Here is a 21,435-nt window from a genome sequence, read left to right on the forward strand (position 1 = left end):
ACAGATGAAATTTTCTTACCAAAAGTGGTCAATAGGTCTTCTAATAAACAATCCTTATACACTCAATGCAGATATTAAACTTCTGTGCCACAAAACAGAATTACATCAGAACTACAGGAAATAAACTTTTATTATAATACAATATGCTTAAAGTTAAGGTGCTATTTGTCATTCCTTACATCATTTGGTCTTTACCAGGTAGGCATCATGTCTGGAAACCACACCCTACCAAGATGCTTGGACACCTCCCAATGAATCTGCTCCAAGCTATACTTCTGGTCAGGAATTAATACTTCTTCCATAATGGATAACTGAGACAGGCGGCCACCACACATCTTCACAAACTCAACAAAGGCACTACATGACACTTCGCATTCCCCTAGTCCAATAGCTGACAAATTTTTGCAACGTTCTGCAATTCGAATTAACTCTTCATCAAGAGGCCGTAATCCATTAGCACACACTACTAGTTCAACTAGTCTAGGGCATGTCATTCCCACACGGCCAAGCACGTCTTTGCTTACTGATCTCCCAAAGTAAAGATGGGTGGCAGGTGTTTCATACCGAAAGAATGGATCAAATTCCTCTTCATATAAAAAAAAATACATCACTAAGTTCACTTTAGGTGAATGTCTGATGAAAGCATCCCAGCTGCTCTTCTGAATAGTATGGAAGTGTGTCTGTCCAGGATTCTCACTGACTACATCAATGCGCAAATGTTCTAATCGAACATGTTTTTCAGAAGATAAAGCAAGCAGCAATTCATCACTTAACAAGTGGTAATTCAGGGCCAGTTCACGTAAGCCATGACATTGATCTGCCACACAGAGGATACCTTGGAGGAAAAAAGACCTAATTACTTACAAATTTCTGTACAAGTTCACCATCTGTTCAAAAATTTAATCAAGTACATGTCCCCACAATAAAATCTTACCATATTTCCCTTACACAAAGCTATATAATTTAAAATTTAGTTGTATGGTTGAACTAGCAGGAGGTAAGTCACAAATATTAAAAAATTTATTACTAGTTTTGTCTATTAAGAAAATGAAACCAATTTAAATTTGATATGTTAAAAGACACGAAGCTCACTTATAAACTCAGAAAAGTAACAAATTATTAACTGTATATTATTTAAAATTACACAATGACTAAGTAAGGTATATCCCACTAATATAGTACCATGTTTTTTTAAAAAACTGATTACTAACACTAAACTTACAGGTTAAGCAAAAATTATATGATCAGTGCAATGGAGGCCAAAAGACATTTTTTGAAATTCAAGACTTAATAAAATAAAAATATGGTCAAAACCATATAAAATATGATTTACGTAGCAAGATAAAACATTTGAAAAGTAAAAAAGATTTCCATCAAATTAGCAGAATTCAATTGCTAATAGTATATAATAGGTTGTCAAATTTATTAAAGGTAATTACCCAATTCGCATTAATGGAAATATACATTATGACTTTTAAAGCTCAAACATACCCCCAAGGCAGTTAAATGTTTCCAATGCTTAGGGCCTTACACTTCAAAACTGCCCCAAACACCTAGCAGCAGATGATTTACCAAAGGCCAATATCTGATCTCCAAAGTAGCCTAGTAAGACACACCCTATATATACTACTTGATAAATGACCCATCCAAACCACTTCCTTCTCGTGTTTAGCAACAAGGACACATTATTTACTACTTAGTGTACAACATCGATATGTCCGAGACTAGATATGTAATACTAGGAATACTCATAAAAGTCTAGAAAGAAGTATTACTTCTATTTTCAAGTTCAGGCAGCTAGCAAAAGATAGCACAACTGGAATTCAAACATACCGAACTCAATTCAAACACAGTGACGAGTGACTCTTAAGTTAATGGATGTAACTATTGTTTAAGAAGTGACAATACTGAGACTTCTGGTCAAGACAGCAGTATAGGCAGGCATGGCTCACCTCTTCACACAACCACATCAAAATTAAAACTAAAATACAGAACAACCATCACTCAGAACCGTCAAAAATTGAGTAGAATGAAAGTCTTGACAACTACGGAATTAAAGAAACCACATCCATACAGATGGGTAGGAGGGGCCCAGACATGAACAGGCTGGTTCCACACCCACACGTGGTGGATAAAAATCCAGGAGGTATATCTCAGGAGGAGCCTTAGCCCCATGTTAGGCTCCCCAGCCCAGGATTCCAGTGACAAGGTAAGTCCCCACAACTTCTGGCTACAAAACAAGCAGGGACTGAGTCGGTGGAAGAAACTTCTGGAGTCCCAAGCAGTTCTTAAAAAACCCACACATGGACTCACCTTCTCAGATATACTCCCCCTGAGCTCTAGCACCAGGGTAGCAGCTTGAGGGGCACAAGTAGCGTACAGGGAGAAACTGCTGTGTCTGGCATCAAGGCGAGTAGGCCATTGTCCCTTTTCTGGACTCCCCCCCCGCCCAGAGCCTGCAGATTGGTACCACAGCAAAGGTGGCTGACACTGTTAGACCTGACTTGGAGATCCCCACAGATTCCGACCCACGCAATTTATGGGCTCACCCAAGCTGCTTTTCCATATGAATGTGTTGGCTCCTGCTTCACAACTTCCTAAATCCTCTCAAACAAGCAGCAGCTGGCCTCAGCAAGCCCAAGGCCAGGAACTAGCAGCCTAGATCACAGCTAGGCTTTGCTGGGAATCTCCAAGCCCAGTACAAGTAGCAGCCATCTCAGATTGCCTTATAGCTCAGGCAGGGTGGCCCCGGGGAAAACACAGGTAGGGGCTGACCTTAGCCTGCACCACCTGGGAAACCCCAGGGGCCAGCACACCCAATGGGCAGCTACAGACCAAGTTGGAGCACCACCACCCTGCCCCTGCACAGCTGATCCACAGAGGGCAGAGGCTGGTGGTCAGTGGTCACAGCCAATCCTTGCAGCTGAGTGGCCTGGGTAAATCCCTCCCATTGATCTGCCAACAGCAACCAAGGCTCAACTACACGAGGAGGTGTACTCAGCCCACAAGAAGGGTCACCTCAAGTTCCCAGCTTGGGTGACAGGGGAGGCTGTGCCACTGGATCCTACAGGACACCTACTATTTTAGGCCACACTACCTAGACACAGAGTCAAAGCTGCTCTACCTATTACATAGAAACAAAAAAACACAGGGAGGCTGCCAAAAGGAAGAGACAAAGAAACAAGGCCCAAATGAAAGAACAGATCAAAACTCCAGAAAAAGAGCTAAATGAAATGGAGATAAGCAATCTATAAGATGAAGAGTTCAAAACATTGGTTATAAGGATGCTCAAGGAACTTGGTGAGGACCTCGATAGCATAAAAAAGATCCAATCAGAAATGAAGGATACACTAACTGAAATAAAGAACAATTTACAGGGAAACAACAGTAGAGCAGATGAAGCCGAGAATCAAATCAATGATTTGGAACATAAGGAAACAAATAACAACCAATCAGAACAACAAGAAGAAAAAAAGAATCCAAAAATACAAGGATAGTATAAGTAGCCCCTGGGACTAATTCAAAAGGTCCAATATTCGCATCACAGGGAAGCCAGAAGGAGAAGAGAAAGAGCAAGATATTGGAAATCTACTTGAAAAAATGATGAAAGAAAGCTTCCCTATTTTGGTGAAGGAAATAGATATGCAAGTCTAAGAAGCACCAAGAGTCCCTAACAAGATGGATGCAAAGAGGCCCGCTCTAAGACACATCATAATGAAAATGCCAAAGGTTAAAGATAAAGACAGAATTTTAAAGGCAGCAAAAGAAATTAGTTACCTACAGGGGAGTTCCCATACGACTGGCAGCTGATTTCTTAAAAGAAACTTTTCAGGCGGGAAGGGATTGGCAAGAAGTATTCAAAGTCATGAAAACAGGGACCTACAGCCAAGATTGCTCTACCCAGCAAAGCTGTCATTTAGAACTGAAGGGCAGATAAAGTGCTTCCCAGACAAGGTAAAACTAAAGGAGTTCATCATCACCAATCCATTACTGTATGGTATGTTAACAGGACTAATTTAAGAAACAGAAGATCAAAACTATGAACAATAAAGTGGCAAAAGTACCTATCTATCAACAACTGAATCTAAGAAACACGCTAAGCAAAGAACAACAGACACAGACTCATGGACACAGAGGGCATTTTGATGGTTGCCTGATGGGAGGGGAGTGTGGGGGAATGGGTGAAGAAGTGAGGGGATTAAGAAGTCCAAACAGGTAGTTACAGAATAGCCAGGGGGATGTAAAGTGCAGTATAGGCAATGGAGTAGCCAAAGAACTTATGTGCATGAGCCATGGACATGAATGTGGTGGGGGGACTGCCTGAGGGAGTAGGGCGTGCTAGGTAGAGGGAGGCAAAGGGGGAAAACAGGACAACTCTAATAGCATAATCAATAAAATATAATTTAAAAAGAAGAAATGACAATACTGAAGCCACTAATAAGTCAAAAGCTTTACAGCAGTGGGAGGAGAATACAAGTAACAGAATCAGTGAAGAGATAGACTGAAATGTCCAATATAAAAGAATCATCAGGAGAGGAAGTAAAAGACATCTGCACTTCACCATTCAGCCACAGCCAAGTTTCTCTCTCCCCAGGGTGTGTATATATTTTAAAATAAACCCTGACCATCCAAGGTAACTTGGACACACTTTCATTCTTTGCAATCTCATAAAGCCTAATAAGAAAACACACACATGGGAAAAGGGAACCAAAGATGCAACTAAAAGAAACTTGGAAATATCATTTAAAAACTGGTAAAACAGTGTGGTGGGCACTGATTCTAGAAGTGGTCCCCAAGATTGTGCACCCTAATCCCTGGAACCTAATCCCTGTGAATGTATTAAGATATCACACCATGATTGCCGTATTTTCCCGTGTATAACGAGCACTTTTCTGCCCAAATTTTTGAGGGGAAAATAAGGATACGCATTATACATGGGCATAACAATCCTATGTATAATATGCACAAAAACATGGGTGTGCATTATACACAGAAGTGTATTATACATAGCAAAATATGACATGTTGTATTATATAATAGCACAGTTGGCTTGAAAACAAGGTTATCCAGGTGGTTAATGTAATCGCATGACTCCTTTAAAAACCAATTTTTCTCTGGCTGGTTGCAGAAGGGGAAGTCAGAGAGATCCAGAGCTTTTATAGCTAAGCGGAGAAGCCAGCTGAGCCATGCCGATAACACTGATTTAGGGAACTGTGGTTATTAGTGAGTGCTGGTTTAAGCTACAAAATTTGTAGTTAGTTGTGCAGCAACAGAAAACTAATACAGTTACCAGTGTTTAAATACTTAACAACACAAAATAGTGTGACAAAGATAAAACTGGAAAAATGGTTACAACTCAGTAAAGAAAATAACCTAATTAAATCACAGGCAAAGATCTGAACAGATGTCTCTCCAAAAAAGATATACAAATGGTGAATAAGCACATAGAAAGTCATTTGAGTCATTAAGAAAATACAAATCAAAACCACAATGAGATACCTGTTCACACCCTCTAGGATAGCTATAATCAGAAAGACAGATAACCAGTGTTGATGAGGATGTAGAAAAACTGGAACCCTCATACACTGCTAGTGGAAAAGTGAAATGGTACAGCTGCTTTGGGAACCAATGTGGCAGTTTCTCAAATGGTTAAACAGAGTTACTGTGATTTAGCAATTCCAATCCTACATGTACACCTAAGAGAAATGAAACCGTATGTCCACACAAAAACTTGTATATGAATTTTCATAGCAGGAAAGTTGTAAGGTGGAAACAACCCAAATATTCACCAACTGATCCCAAGATAAATGTGGCATATCCATACAATGGATTACTTGATAATAATATGAAATTAAATATATGGACATATACTACAATATGGATGAACTCTGAAAACATCACACTGATAAAGAAACCAGTCACAAAGGACCACACACAGTATGATTCCATTTATATGAAATGTCCAGAAGAGGCACATGACACAGATAGAAAGTACGAAAGATTAGCAGCTGCCTAGGCCTGGTTAGGATGAGGGTTTTGGAGGGTAACAGCAAAGGGGTATGTGGTTTATTTTGGGGATAATAATGTTCCAAAATTGATTGTACTGATGGATGTCCTACTCTGTCAATATACTAAAAGCCAATACATTGTAAACCAAATGGTACATGAATTATATATCAATAAAACTGTCATAAAACTGGTATAGAAATCCATTGTTTGGTGGTATAAATTCATATAAATCATTTGGGGAAGGAAAAAAGAACAAAGCAAGAAGCATAAAAAAGATCCAGATCATCTGACTTATTAGTTCTTCCACTTCTTAATAATTTGTCCTAAAGAAGAAATAAACAGAATCCAACTGCTATGTGCCACAGCAAAAATGTGGAAATAAGAATCCAATCTTAAGAGAACTAAAAGGCAAATGTTGGCCAATCAACAAGACAGAATACTAAGTAACTAAATGTTCACTAGTTCAGCTGATAATTAATGAGTGTCTTACACAGTACCGGTGCCAAGATGGTAATGATAAAACAGGAACAAAACATTCTTATCCTAATAAAAGCCAGCAAATAACGAGTCATAACAACGGAATCCGGGAAGATTTTCCAGAACTTACAGTGAAACCTACAGAATTAAAAGGGATCAAGCTAGGGCAAAAGGTGAGTGAAGAAGGAAAATGAATGGTATTTCTGGTGTGAACACCCAGACATGGAAGAAAACATAAGCATTCTAAGAACTAACTGAAGCTCAACACACAGTATCCAAGTTAAGAGAATATCTTAAAAGATGAAGCCCTACAGACAGACAAGGACCGTACCATACAGGATCTCGCTGGTGACAGTAAGGAGTTTGGATCTTATCTCAAGCACAGTAAGAAGTTTTGAAAGAAACTGGAGGAAAAAACCAGATTCATATTTTAGAAAGATTACTCTGGCTATTGCATGGAAGCTGGCTGAGAGGAGAGCAAGGCTACAAGGCAGGAAATCAGCACAGCACAAAGACTGGGGGCCAGGACTAGAGTAGTACAGGTGGAGATGAACACAGGTGCAGTATCTTAGTTAGTTTGGGCTACTTAACAGAGCTGGCTGGCTTAAAAAATGAACATCAATTTCTTATAGTTCTGGAGGCCAGAAGTCCAAGATCATGGTACCAGCACGGTCAGGTTTGGTAAGGGCCAGAACTCTCCTTACTTGTAGGTGGCCACCTTCTCACTGTTTTCACATGGCGGAAAGAGAGATCATATCTCTTCTGTCCCTTCTTATCCGGACAGTACTGTTATTTAGGAGAGCTTCACTCTCATGAGTTAATGACCTCCCAACCCACCTCCAAATACCATCATATTGGGGATTAGGGCTTCAACACATGAATTTGGGAGGAGATGAAGGGGTTAATACAAACATTCATTCTACGGCACTGCAGAGATTCAAGGCTTATTTCAGTGATGGACTCACCAGACCTCCATGGCCAAAGGAAGTGAGGGCAGGAGGAATCCATGCTGTCTATCAGGTCCCTGACAACTAGGTGGATAGCGTCATTCAATGAGATAGTGAAAAGGGATCTGGACAGGGGGAAAATGAAGTCCATTTGTCTGAAGTACCTGTGAGACATTCTAGAGGCATTGGGACATCGGCAGCTGAATACACAGCCCTAGAGTTCCAGAGACACCAAAAGTAGAAGGGATTAACATATACAGAATGTACGTGAAGCCACAGGTGATGATGACAGAGCCCAGAGTTTACACAGTTTAAAAAAGAAGGCCCAATACAGAGAAACATCAAAATTTAAGGAATGAAGAAAAATCAGCAAAGAAAACAAAGTAGGAACAATCAGAGAGCAAGGAGAAAAAATCAAGAGTATGATATCAAAGAGCCAAGATCCAAATTTTGGTCCCCAGAGGTCCAATAATAGGCATAAATTATAAGGACTATATAAAATGAGAAAAAAGTTTGGTAAGATGTTCAGTGAAGAAAGCAGAATAGAAAATATCCCATAATTTCAACTTAGAGAAATTGTCCCAAAGTACAAAATATGAATAGAAAGAAAATACACAAATATGTTAAATTTTAAAGTCCTCTATGGTTATACTCTTAAATTAAAAAGTATTACAAGCGCTTCTTTTCCTCCCTTCCCCTCCTGAACAACTAGTCCAAAAGTCATTAGGTCAAACCAAGCAAGCTTATACCATGCTATCATAATTGATGTGTATATTTAATAAAAATAAGTGAACGTGGGATAAAGAGAATAAGGAGCTCAGTCTCACAGAGAAACGACAGACCCACAGGCTCTCATACAGGGTGGTGAGTGCTACAAGTTTTATTCAGAGTGCTATGGAAACAACAGGGATTTAAACAAGAGAGGAGGAAGAAACAGGAATACAACCAGAGCACCTCAGCTGAATTTTGAAAGCTGAGTTGCAGTTATCTAGATGAAATGGGGGAAAACAGTATTCCACGAGGTACAGTGTACTGTTGACACACACAGATATAAAGACCTGCAGAGCTCAACTAAAAGCTGCACTGAGTGAGCAGCAAACAAGATTAAAGAGAAAGGTGGAGGTCAGGATACAAAGGACCTTGTACACTATGAAGCTATAAAGTATGAACCTTACTCTCACATCAAATCTATGCAGTAGAGAGTACAATGTGACCAAGATGAAATAAGAAGTAACTGCCAAAGCCCAGTCTTTGGTATTATCATGTTTAGTGATAATCTCGAAGTGGCAGAAGCAGCTAGGAAAATAAGAACATCCCTCAGTATCCGTGGGTGATTGGTTCCAGGACACACACATAACATACCCATCCTACCCCACTCTCCCACGCAGAAACCAAAATCCATGGATGCTCAAGTCCTTTACATAAAATGTGTAGTGTTTGGGTCCTGGCTGGTGTGGCTCAGTGGACAGAGCACCAGCCTGCAAACTGAGAGGTTGCCATTCGATTCCTGGTCAGGGCACATGCCTGGGTTGCAGGCCAGGTCCCCGGGTTGGGGGCATGTGAGAGGCAATAGTTTCATTCTTGCACAACGATGTTTCTCTCCCTGTCTCCTGCCCTTCCCCTCTCTCTAAAAATAAATAGATGAAATCTTTTAAAACGTGTTGTGTTTGCTTATAACTTACACACAGCCTTCCCTATACTTTAAATCATTTTTACTTACAGTACTTAATACAATCTAAATGCTAGGTAAGTAGTTATTATCCTGTATTGTTTAGGGAATAATGACAAAAGTAAGTCTGCACATATTCAGTACAGACACAGCCACCATAGGCCTAACTACATAGTTCATTCAACAACAACATAGTATTTTTATTTTCAACCCACAGCTTGTTGAATCCATGGATGCGGAACCCATGGGTATGGAGGGCCCACTGTATTGTAAGAGACCTAGCCATGCTCATCACCAAGATGCTCCACATGGGAAGAGTGGAGAGAATGAGCAAGTAACCTCCACCAAGAAGGATTCATTTTCTTGGAGGAAAGTCAGGTTTAGTTATGGCAAGAAGGTGGGAAGTGTTGTATAAAGAGTTCAAGGATTTAACACTGTCCCTTAAAAACAGACTTCCCAAATAACACAGCCAAAGGGTTGGGAAGAAATTCAACAGTGGGCGGCTGAATCAGAAGTGAAGCATCAAGAGTAATAAGCACAGGTTTATACTTACTTTACAATACAAACAATTGGACATTTAAATGATATCACACTAAATAATCTTGAATGCTTAAATTCTATATAGGAGGAGTTGGAAAGATTTTATAATGCTATTCCCCCATTTGATGGGACTCTTAGCTCCAAAATTCAACTTAGGAAAAGCATCATCTTGAAAAATGCAGGGCAACAACTTCAGCACACAGTGAGAAGAAAAGCAATTATGAGAATACCTACCCTGTCAGCTCAACTACAATTAGAGAAGTTCTATTTTACCTAAGGGGCACCTTAGGCAAGACTCACCTTGTCCTTTTCTTTTATTTTTTAATTTATCCATTTTCTAGGACAGGTTGGGACACAAATTGCCTAATACGATTAGAAAATGAGTTGGAAGTATCAATGGTACAGAATTTATGCTATTGTATTATGACATTAAAAACACTTTTATGTAAAAAAGATGCAATAATCATAACAATCCACCTTCAAGATTACTGATCACAGGTTTTCTTACTTTGATACACTCATCAATAGGTTTTACTGAAATGTTACACAGCAAGAACAGCACATACCTGCTGGAGACACGTGAGGACAGCTGCTCATTTTCAGCAGCTTGAGCGTGTCACTGTTGTTGGCCACTAGCACTTTCAGGGATGGGTCATCTACTGGGGTATCATCTATCTTAAGTGAAGACAAGGATTTGGAGTTTACAAACACAACGGTGAGTGCAGAGATGAAGTGAGACTGAAAAGCAAAAAAAATTAAAATTGTTTCAACTTCTACAAATACGAATTGAGGGGGCTGTCGTAATATACAAATGTTTCACTTGAACCCTAATGATATCATTTCATAACTGTTTTAGGGGTAGCACTCCCTTCACTCTGTCAAAGTGCTTTTTAACCTTTGGGAGGGAAAAAAAGACTTCAAGCCTCAGGATGAGTGTCTCTATATCACAATAATCACTGATAAATAAAAAGAGGAATTCTGGAATCCAGGATACCACCTCTCAGACATTTCACGTCACCTTATCTGGAAACCCTACTCCAGTGTTTTATAACACTAAAATGTACTATTTTTTGGTCTGATAGTAATGACCATTAAAATAGTAATAGCTGCCCCAGGCGGGTGGGTCAGTTGATTGGAACATCATCCATACACCAAAAGGTTGTGGTTTCTTCCCAGTCAGGGCACATACCTAGATTGTGGGTTCTATCCCCGGTTGGGGTACATACAGGAGGCAACAGATCGATGTTTCTCTCCCTTCCTCTCTCTCCAAAATCAATTAAAATACATACACACACACATATACACGCATGCGTATCCTCAGGTGAGGATAAAATAGTAGTAACTATTTTAGCACAGTTACCTACCTATTAGCATAGTAATTAAAATTATAATAACAATCAACTCAGAAGCTATGAAAGACTCATTTAGAAAATGGAAGCTCACACAAAATTTGCTTCTAATCAAAATCATTATCTAAATAAAATTTCAAATTTAAAACTCATTTAAATATATTGAATTATCTGTAATATTTTTAAGCCTATTTTATTTTAATGCCTTTTCCCACAAATGTACCACTTAATATCCACCCATTTATTATATACATACACTCAGTTATCAGTTAGATACAGAATCTGAACTAAAGGAACCACTGTGGGGAAACAGGTAGTAAAAAGAACTATGCAGCCATAACCAATGGACAAAGAATCCAGGAGAGTAAGGAAAGAGGGGCCAATACATGGGCCGGCATATTCCTCTCCAGAGCCCATCTGACCCTCCGTTTAGCTTTATAAAGTCACTACAGCAATGAAGAGGGAAGAGGGCAGGCCAACAGCCGGGAAAGTACAGCTGACCCCTGAACAACATGGGTCTGAACTGCACAGGTCCACTTGTATGTGTATTTTTTTTTAATTAAAAAATTTCAAATTTCATAAAAGCAGACCATGAAGCCCCAATCTGCTTTGTTCATGAGTTAATTATATTCAACACACAATTGGAAATCTGCATATGCTGAGGGCCAAATTTTTGAATACTTGTGGGTTATTTTTCTGTACTGTAATTAAATAACTGGTTTACGACTTATATTAAGTAACTGTTTCACTATTTAACTGTTCAGTTCTATCTCGTACACCCACAGTTCTTCATCAGTATACTCATGGCTGCATCACTGCCTTCATTTTCCCACTCCCCTCAGATTAGCTCTGGCCAAACACATTTCCTTCATGTTCTCTCCGGTTCTCACAGGATTTCCAAAATAAAGCAACACCCTATTTCAATCTCTACAAAAGCCATAACAGGAAAAGAAAAAAGAAAAACAGTATAAGCATCCTAGACCCATCTATTTTATTATATTTATAAATGCATTTTTTTATTTTATTAAATTTACTGGGATGACATTGGTTAATGGGGTCATATAGTGTCAAGTGTGCATTTCTATGATAGAAAATATGGAACGCTTCACAAATTTGCATGGCATAGGGGCCGTGTTGATCTTCTCTGTATCACTCCAGTTTTAGTATATGTGCTGCTAAAGGGAGCACCCTAGGCCCATTTAATAAGGAGAGGCAGTCCTAGGACACAGCAATAGTTCCCAAAGATAAACCTAGTACATGTAAGTATAGTACGAGTACTAATTATGCATAATGACAACATACCTTTTAATATGGTATATTTTATACATATGCTATATGTGTATTTGTTCTTTAATTATGGTATGTACATAAAAAAAATCAATCTAAAACATTTCATTTCCCACATGATGCTTGAACAAGGCATGAGGTCCTTGCGTCATCTTAGGACTAGACTGCTCTCCTGAAGGGAAAATCTGAAATAGGAATAGTAATCCAAAATTCAGAAGTTCCTCAGATGATTTTTATGCACATTAAGTTTGAGAATTAGAGTGATCTAATTCATGGACTTAGAATCTTAAAATGCTGAAATGAACAGAGAATCTCTTGCCCATTTCCCTCATTTTACACATGAGGATAAAACATTTTATCTCAAATGTGCATATGCAGTGAATCTTTTAAAAATCAATGGAGATTGATTGATTGATTTGGAGATTAGTGAAATTAACTGGTGATATATTTGTTACTTACAGTCCATTAAACCACCTGGGTTATAATATACACTCAGGTTAGTAAAACTTCTTCCCTATTCACCCTGGTAAATTAAAATGTTAAGTGTTTTAAAGGGATGTTTACGTTTTAGTTCATGAAATATTCTGAAAAAAGTTTTTCCAATTATTGTTGGATACTAACCTACTAAACATCAGCTAACCTACTCGGGGGCCTTTATTAGTTGTCTTTCTAAAAAAAATGCACCCTTCTTACCATTCTAACAGAATAATTATTAGAGAGAGACTATTTCTAATTACATGTAGGATCATCTTAGAACATTATAAAATCAACTTACCTCTTCACCAAAAAAATGTTTTAAGAATAAATCTTTACACACTTACCAGAAGATTTTATAAGCAAGCTATAGCTGCTTTTGATACTGGCACTGCCTAGTTTTCTTTGATTTTAATTTCACCAAACTGCTCTGAAAGTCCAAAAAAGTCCAAAAAGGCACATCTACATGTCTCTTTTTCTAATATGCTTTTCCTCAGTTTGACTTTGTTGCTTTTAGGACTTCCTATAGAATCCACTATAAATTCATTCACTGTTCAACCTTGCTCATGAAGAAGCACAAGGATAAAAAAAAGGAAAAGCTTTAAAAAAAATCCCATAACATTCTAAATGGTGATTTTTTTTTCCTATCATACTATACTACTTTTCTTATACTCCCATCACTCCCATCTGTCAGTACAAGAAATGGGTAGGGTTTCAATGAATTTCTCAGTAACAGCTAAAAAACCCACAATAAACAAAAATCAAACCACAGCAAGATACCTTTGGTAAATCCATAAAACTTGGTCGAGCAGTTGAAATAAGTCCAAGTGTTTTTAAAGAGCAGTTCACAAGTTGCGATAATATATCACAAGCTGCTTCAGCTGACTCTTTGCTGCTGTCCACCTTAGAAAAGAAAATACCATTTACCCATGGATATGTTTACAGTACTCTGTGCATATCTTAACTTTACAAAAGCAATAAATAGTTATTAGTTTATTGCATTATAATTTAAATAATTAATATTGATTCTTTCAATTATCTACCATCACATATAACATAAGCCTTTTCTGAGTCACCTGGAAAAGATAAAACGGTTAACTGTCAAGACTTAACTTTTACTATGATGATATACATTTAACGTTGAAAGAACTTGGCTCTAAGTTGATTTATTCCAAACTGACTATATAACCTAGTAAAATGCATGAATTTACCTTTGAAAAATTATATATTTGGTAGTGGATCTAATCATACATATAAATAGCATCTAGGGGAGGGGTGTCAAACTCATTTTCACCACATCAGCCTCAAGGTTGCCTTCTAAGGCCAAATGTAGAGCTCCCTGCCCCTAGTTAAGGAATAGTTACATTTATACAGTCCTAAAATTACATTCAGCCCTTTGAAAGCGACCTCGAGGCTAATGTGGCCCCCAGTAAAAATGAGTTTGACACCTCGGTCTATGGTATACATGTGTCAAGACACAAGAAACTGAATGAGTATTTACTCAGAAGGTTCAGGTAAATCACAACTGGGAATTCATCATTGATGACAATGAAAAACAAATGCAAAGTAGAATGAGGGCCTCCAACCAGTTAAGCATGAAAACCTAAAACAAAGAGCTGTTCCTATACACTCTTCTGCAGAGATGTATCTTGGGAGAAAGGTAGTACATCAAAAACTCCTCAAGAGCTTTTTTTTTAAAAAAAAAGGAAGTTGTTCCCTTAGCTAAAATGCATCTTAAACCGGAATAAGTAAAAGTAATACCATTACTTTAATTCCAGAATGATGTACATTACCTTAACCCCAAAATGTCCTGAAGAGCTGGTTGTAAAACTGTCGTACTGATTTATCCGAAAGTTTCAGAGCTGTTTATAATTCCTTTTGGCTACGTTTCTCTACACCAGTGGTTCACAAAGTGTAGTGCCGGACCAGCAGCATCAACATCACCTGGAAACTTGTCAGAAATGCAGATTCTCATGCTCATCCCAGATCATGTGAATCAGAAACTTTGGGTGTGGGACCCAGAAATTTTTATCTCAACAAGCACTCTAGGTGGTTCTGATGCACACAAAGTTTGAGAACCACTGTTCTATACTAATAACTGACTACATTCCTCCTTGGCCTATAGTCAGCGATGAGTTAAATACAGCTATTATCAGGAGAGCTTAGAAAAATCCTGTGATGTGGCCCTTTTTGCAAATTAGAAATTATTTTCTTGGCAAAATAAACAATGAAATAATAGTAATGTTTAAGCTTACAGGACAAGTGGTTTTGTGATGGTTATACACGTTGGACACATCTGAATTGTGTCACAGGGCTGTAAAAGATTAACATGGACCCAGCCAACCCACTGAATGGAACTGGCCTTTTGACCTATGACATTAACATATTACACCCATCTTTTTACAGGATTTACCATTAGAATACTCTTAAGACAACTCAAAGGTGACTGAAACCAAAGAAAAGTGCTTGAGTTTTCTAAACGAGGAGGTAGGGAAGGGACAACACAGGAGAAGTTCCTGGATTTTGTTTGTTTGATCCTCCCACCACTTCCCCATCCTTTCCCCCAGCTAGGGTTGCCAGATAACATACAGGATATCCAAAAAGTATCACATTTGTTCCAACTGATGCACGGGACATATTTACACAAAACATGTTGATTATTTTAACTCAAATTTATCTAGGTGTCCTCTATTTTCATCTGCTAACCCTATCAATCCCACCCTCAATGGACTAAGTGCCTTTATGCACTTTTCTGGGAAGAAGGCCGTAATACACCCAACCATTCCCATTACCGGGTCTCTCCTCCTCCTTGGACACACATGGGTGAATAAGCTGGTAATCTCCGCCCCAGAAGGAACGACATTCTTGGGGGCAGCCAAGACCAGTCTTGGTAAGGAACTCTGGGTTAAGAATCACCACTTTATCTAGGTTTAACTTTACCTATTTAATAAATGCTACACATAGCTAAATCAGGTATTCAGGTGTTACTTTTCAACAATAATTATCAGTGTTACAAATTTAGTAAACATGGTCATAGTCCATTAGTCACCCCCAAAACAAAACATTACAAACTCTATACTCATACACACCACTGTGATTCCTTAAGCTACTCTGGCCATCTCAGACAGCCACCCCCACTGCACTTATCACGTAATTTCAGCATGTTCCTTCCGGCAATGAAAAGAAACAAGCGGTTCTTTCTGACAGTCTTCCATATACTTTTTTCTATTTCTCTCTAAAATATATTCACCTAAATCTTTCACATAAAATTTTTGTATCTCCCTTTTCTTTGAGGACTTCATATCATAAAGTCACCAGCAAGCAAACCCAGTCCCTATTACATAGAAAAACAAGTATAAGTCAATCATAATAGCCACATTTAAAAATTTTTACTGTGTATTTTTTCCTCAAATTGTTTGCTATACTTCAATGTGCTTGACAGCTTTATTCAATGATTTATGCTACTTAGTGGTTGCTTCTGCTCTTAAGAAATTATTAATAATTACAATAAAATGGAGTAATTAAGTTCAAATATAATTATTTGTCACAGCTTCTAAGGTACATGATAATTCTAAATCTTTAAGCATTCTCCCTAAAAATCAGTATTTCAGAGGCATGGGAAGGTGTACTGATTTAGAATACAAGGGCCACTAAATCTGATTTTTTAAAAGAAAGATTTAAATATTACCTTGAAGCTGACATATTGTAGATGGTTTGAATGTCTTTTAATAATCTGTTTGATCAGCTCTGGATGTGTAGCTTTCAAATAAGATGTAGCTGGCTGATTCAGTTCAAATTCAAAACATCTCCACAAGTCAGGCATGTGAAATACCTGGTTCCAGTTGCGGCAAACTTGTGAAGCATGAGCCCGGTCAAGAAGAGGCAAATACTTAAACACTTGGAGAATAATGTCCTGAAGGAGATTACCCCAATCACAAGTCTGAAAATGCTCATTTGAAGTCCTCAGTTTCTTGGATTTTTCTGCCGTATCTTCTTCTGATGAACTGTGGTCACTATCTCTTCCTCCTCGTTTCATCCTATTTAGAAAAATGCATAATTTTTCACATTTAATTTCTGAATAGAAATAAAGCCAAAATTTACTCTTCTGTCACTGAGATGTGTGTGTGTGTGTGTATATATATATGTGTATATATATATATTTATAAATACAAACACAAACAAGCAGAAAGAACTGGACCAGTAATTCCAGCAGCATATCGAAATAAAATATAATGAGAAAACACCAGTGGAGACCAACTGTCATAGTACAAGTTCTATACAGGTGTTTAAACACTTGTATTTATACTGTACTGTCTGGGGATAAAGTTTATCATGATTTTGGAACTAAACCAAGAATTTATATATATTTGTAAAATTTTTTTCATTGATGTTAGAGAAAAGGAGGGAGAGAGCGGGAGGGAGGGAGGAAGACGGAGAGAAAGAAAAACATCAATTCATTGTTCCACTTATTTATTCATTCATTGGTTAATTATTGTATATGCCTTGTCCAGGGATCAAACCCACAACCTTGGTGAATCAGGATGATGCTGTAACCAACTAAGCCACTCGGTCAGGGCACCAAGAATTTATATTTTAAAAGTTATAGGTAACCAACTCAAAAACTAACTATATTGACACTAAAGGTTTCTTACAAGATACCTAAGGATACCTGCTGTATCTGAATTGTTGAATTCAAGGCAGACCAGAATCCCAGTAACCTCCCCAGAGGATGTGAATTAAGTAACCAAGAGATCCATTCACAATGAGCAGTTTGTGATACAAGTCACCATCAGCCCCACTCTCTGCTAAAAATAATGGAAACTCATTCCTACTAAGTATTGTTTGGTCTGGAATATGGCTTCTTCTTTCAACACACCACTTACTGTTGAAATGTTTTCCCCAAATTGTATTTCTGACTGATAGGAATGTGTTTATGAAATGTATTTGTATTACCTTCATTCCATTTTTTAAAATAGTCTTTGTGTTACAAAACAGTAGTGTGGTTCTGTAGCCTCGAACAAATTACTTGACCTCCCTGTGCTTGAGTTTGTAAAATGAAGATAGTAACATATATGGTTCTTGTGAGGAATTAAATAGTACTAGGGCTTTTGAAAGGAAGATAGATGATTGTTGAACTCAGTTACAGTAAAGCAGTCCAGTATTAAAGACATTAAAGTGCATGACCGTAAAATAGAAAATATGATCCCATTTTTGTTTTAAAATGAAGTATGTATATGAGGAGTGCAAGAACACACATTTGAATATGAGAAACGCACACTGGAAGTAGATTCAGCACATTAATATAGTAACTAACTGTAACAGTGAGTGGGGTTATTATATTATGTTAGTAGTGGGATAGCTGGTGATTTTTTTTTGTGCCAATACACTTCTTTGTATTTTACTCATTTATTTTAATGTCAGTGAATTACACTGTAATCAGATAAAAAGGTCTTTTGTTTCTTGAAAAGTAAGTATTATAGGCTCTAAACTAAATGAGATTAACTTTGGACCACTTAAACAGTGCCCCTATTTGGTTTAGAGCCTGGGATACTGTCCTTTTGTCTCTACAGGGCAGTTTGGTGGTTTCGATTTGAAGTCATAGCTTTTGAAAAGGATGGCTTGTGCCTGGCTCCAGCTGTCTTCTTGGCACACTAGCATGCAGGAGTTTCTGATTCCTGAGTGGGATGGAGCATGTGCTAATGCACGAAACTTAACCAAATATGTCTTTGCAGATTCTCTATCCAGTAGCTACCAAAATTTGTGAAAAAGGATTGGGGGCTGCGGGGACAGAGAATGGCAGAGACCTGTGGTCTTTATGGCATTAAAATAAACCCAGGAGGTCTTAGAACATCTGCAATAAACTGCCTGTTCCTCCCTGTTCCTTCTTCCAGCTATGTGAGTTAAGTGAAGTAAATGACGTGCATCCTTTTGAGCAATGGTAAGGGAGAAAACGGAATGACAGAGGTGATGTCAGAGTGTAGTTTTATGGAAGACTAAAACTTATGTGGGAATCTAAGAATGCGTATTTTAAAATATGTCTAGGGAAAAAGTAGTATAAACTACGTTACCTTTAATATAAAAAAAACTCTCCCAATAATAATGTCCTACTAGAGGTTGAAACACTGTCATTATGACCCATTTTTCTGCTTTAACTTATCCTGAAGGCTTACTTTAATTTTAGCATATAAAATTTGGGTCAAAGAACAAAGAGTTTGCTACCTGGGGCTTGTAATTTCTCTTCTGCCTATCTAAAATCTTCAGAATTTGAGAGAGAGTCAAAAAGAATGAAGACATCTTTATAATTTCTACTCCCTATTATAGAATGCTGATCACCTGTTTCTGGAGAAAATTTTCTAAAACCAGAACTATTCAACTTCAAGATGAAATGATTCACCTTAGAGTATATGGACATATAAACAAAAATAAAATGACAGTCTTATTCACGCAATTTTCTTTATTAATACTTTACTGCTCCTAACAATAGATACTTTCTTTTGTCTATTACAGCCCTGTTTTAAATAAAGTATATTTCAGTACCTTTCCAAGTTGAGGGAGAAAAACACCAACATATTAAGTAGACAACACTGAGGAACAGCATCTCTTCTTCTAGATGTAAGACTGGGTGACCAACAAAGTATCAAGCACTTGCCTCGGTAGTTTATGATTAGCCAAGCAAAATCTGTAATTTGTCATATGTAATATAACTTGAATATGTCAGAATTATATATGTTTAGCAATAGAAAAAACTCCAAGGCCAAATGCCGATAAAAATGGTCTCTGTATTGTCTTCATTTATGCATGAAAATAACACAGTGGGCACACAATTTTTCCAAGTATGAATTTTTTCCAAGACGATCTGATTTATCAATGCAAAAATGTAAATAGCCTTCAAAAGTATCTTATTAAATCTATCTACACATGAAACTCTGCTGTCTGAAAAGCTAATGCAAAACACCCACCAGTCCGCAAAGAATTCGCATCGGTGGACTGTCTCCTACTTCCAGGCCAGGTGAGACACCTCTCGTATCTGAGCGGAAGTGCAGAGACGGGAGCTGGGCCAGACCGGCGGAGGGGCTCGGCAGAGCCCCCGAACCCGTCCTCCCCAGCGCCCCGGCGGCGCAATTCCGGACCGCGACGCTTCCCGGCCCCGAATAATCAACGCGGCTCAGGCCACCAGAGCACTTGGTGAGGGACCCAACTCCTCCGAAGGGCCCAAAAGCAGGTTAATGGGGAACGACTACAAACTAGTAGAGCCGCCCAGGGAGCGGCCGAACTAACAGTGTCCACGCCCTCGGAAGGCGCAGTCGCGCTTACTCATCACACGGGCAGGGAACACGTAGCTGGGGCTCGCTCGTTGCCCTAGGCACCCTGGGCTTGTGGTAATTTTAAAAGCTCATTTGTTCTTGGCTCTAAAAAGCTGGCTTTGGCATCACAGTTCCTTTCCATTTACGTTCTGCTTTGACTAGTGTCAAAGTTAACGCGCCTTCTTTGGCTGGAACACAAGAACAGACCCGTGGAAAGAGATGACTCTCAGAACCAGACAGCAGGAAAAGCGCAGCGGTGACAATCTGCCTGGTGGTCATTTGTTGATGACTGGGACTCGAAGGCATTTTTACAGAGATCGCAAGGTCGGTAGGAAAAAAGATCTGGGCCGCGTGACTGGACATCCTGCGGAATAAAATACTCGTGGTCTCCCATCTCAGCTCAGGAGCGCAGGCCCGGCCTTTACGAGGCTGCCTCCGGGCCCCAGGCTGCAGCCCCGCCTGGAGCGGCCGCCGCGCCGAAAGCAGGCGCCGAGCCGCTCATCACAAGTTGACCAAGTTTTCCACTCGGCTACGCGCGGCCCTGCCTCCCCGCGCCACCTGCAAGGATGGGCTTTTCCTGCCATTTCTCCGGCGCCCGACTCCGGACAGTCTGTTTTGACACCTTACGCCCCCTTCTTTCCCCAGGTTCGAGTACGGGCGTAGCTCACCCCGCGAAGAGCCTGGCCCCGCGCGAGGCGTGCGGTGCCTGTCACTAACCCCTGCCAGGAGTAATGAAGCCAGGGGACAGGCGCGGCGGAGTCGCGGGGAGGCTGCACGCGGCCCCAGCAAAACGCACCACGCCCTGTTGACATGTTTTGAAGGAGGCCGGAGAGGAAACGCCCCCAAGCAGGCTGCACCGTCTGGGCGCCGATCCCCAGCCCCGCTCCGCGCTCCCCAGGGCCCGGGACCCCGCCAGCAGGCCCGTCCGGCCGCCCACCCAAGTGGGCAGACCCTCCCTGGCCCCCGTCGCAGCGGAGCTCCGGCTCTGGCCCTCCGCCGTTACCTGCTGCTGGAGGCGGCTTCCCCCACACACCACCCCGGGCTCCGGGGACGGCGGCGGCTGGTTCCGCGGCTTTCACATGGGGCCCCCAGGGCCCCGCGCTCCGGACTCCCGCCGACGCGGCCCCCCTCGCTCCGCCCGCATCCGAGGCGCTGGTCCCGCCGCGGGCGCCAGTGAGGCTCCACCTTTGAGACTCTGGCTGCCCGAGGAGAAGCCTTCCTTCCCAGTCCCACGCCGTTCGCGTCCTTCTCCCGGTACCGTGGAGGAAGTAAGAGACTCCCCCGAGCGAGCTGCTGCCACCGCGTAGGTCCCTGCGCCTCGGCCCACACTCCGACTCCAAAATGGCGCCCGGGGCTCGCGGCCGCGCGCTTTCCCCGGC

At 40.0% G+C, this 21,435-nt stretch overlaps 1 protein-coding gene and 1 pseudogene across 3 annotated transcripts; both read right to left on the reverse strand.

Annotated features, from left to right (window-relative positions):
• Positions 1-112: 112 nt before the first annotated feature.
• FBXL3 (F-box and leucine rich repeat protein 3) lies at positions 113-21,435 on the reverse strand. 3 transcript variants are annotated; one of them, XM_024568986.4, is made up of 5 exons: positions 21,060-21,435; positions 16,441-16,789; positions 13,533-13,655; positions 10,209-10,380; positions 113-835 (listed from the first exon to the last, which is right to left on the reverse strand). In XM_024568986.4, the coding sequence occupies exons 2-5, from the start codon at positions 16,786-16,788 to the stop codon at positions 192-194; spliced, it is 1,287 nt and encodes a 428-aa protein (XP_024424754.1). In that variant the 5' UTR covers position 16,789; positions 21,060-21,435; the 3' UTR covers positions 113-191. The 3 variants fall into 3 exon arrangements, with proteins under 3 accessions (XP_024424754.1, XP_024424746.1, XP_045057671.1); XM_024568978.4 differs by having other exon boundaries at positions 21,242-21,373; XM_045201736.3 differs by having other exon boundaries at positions 16,585-16,789; positions 21,060-21,193.
• LOC112314035 (U6 spliceosomal RNA) lies at positions 12,081-12,179 on the reverse strand (annotated as a pseudogene).

The sequence above is a fragment of the Desmodus rotundus genome, chromosome 13 (assembly GCF_022682495.2).
Source record: "Desmodus rotundus isolate HL8 chromosome 13, HLdesRot8A.1, whole genome shotgun sequence".
Lineage (NCBI taxonomy): Eukaryota > Metazoa > Chordata > Mammalia > Chiroptera > Phyllostomidae > Desmodus > Desmodus rotundus.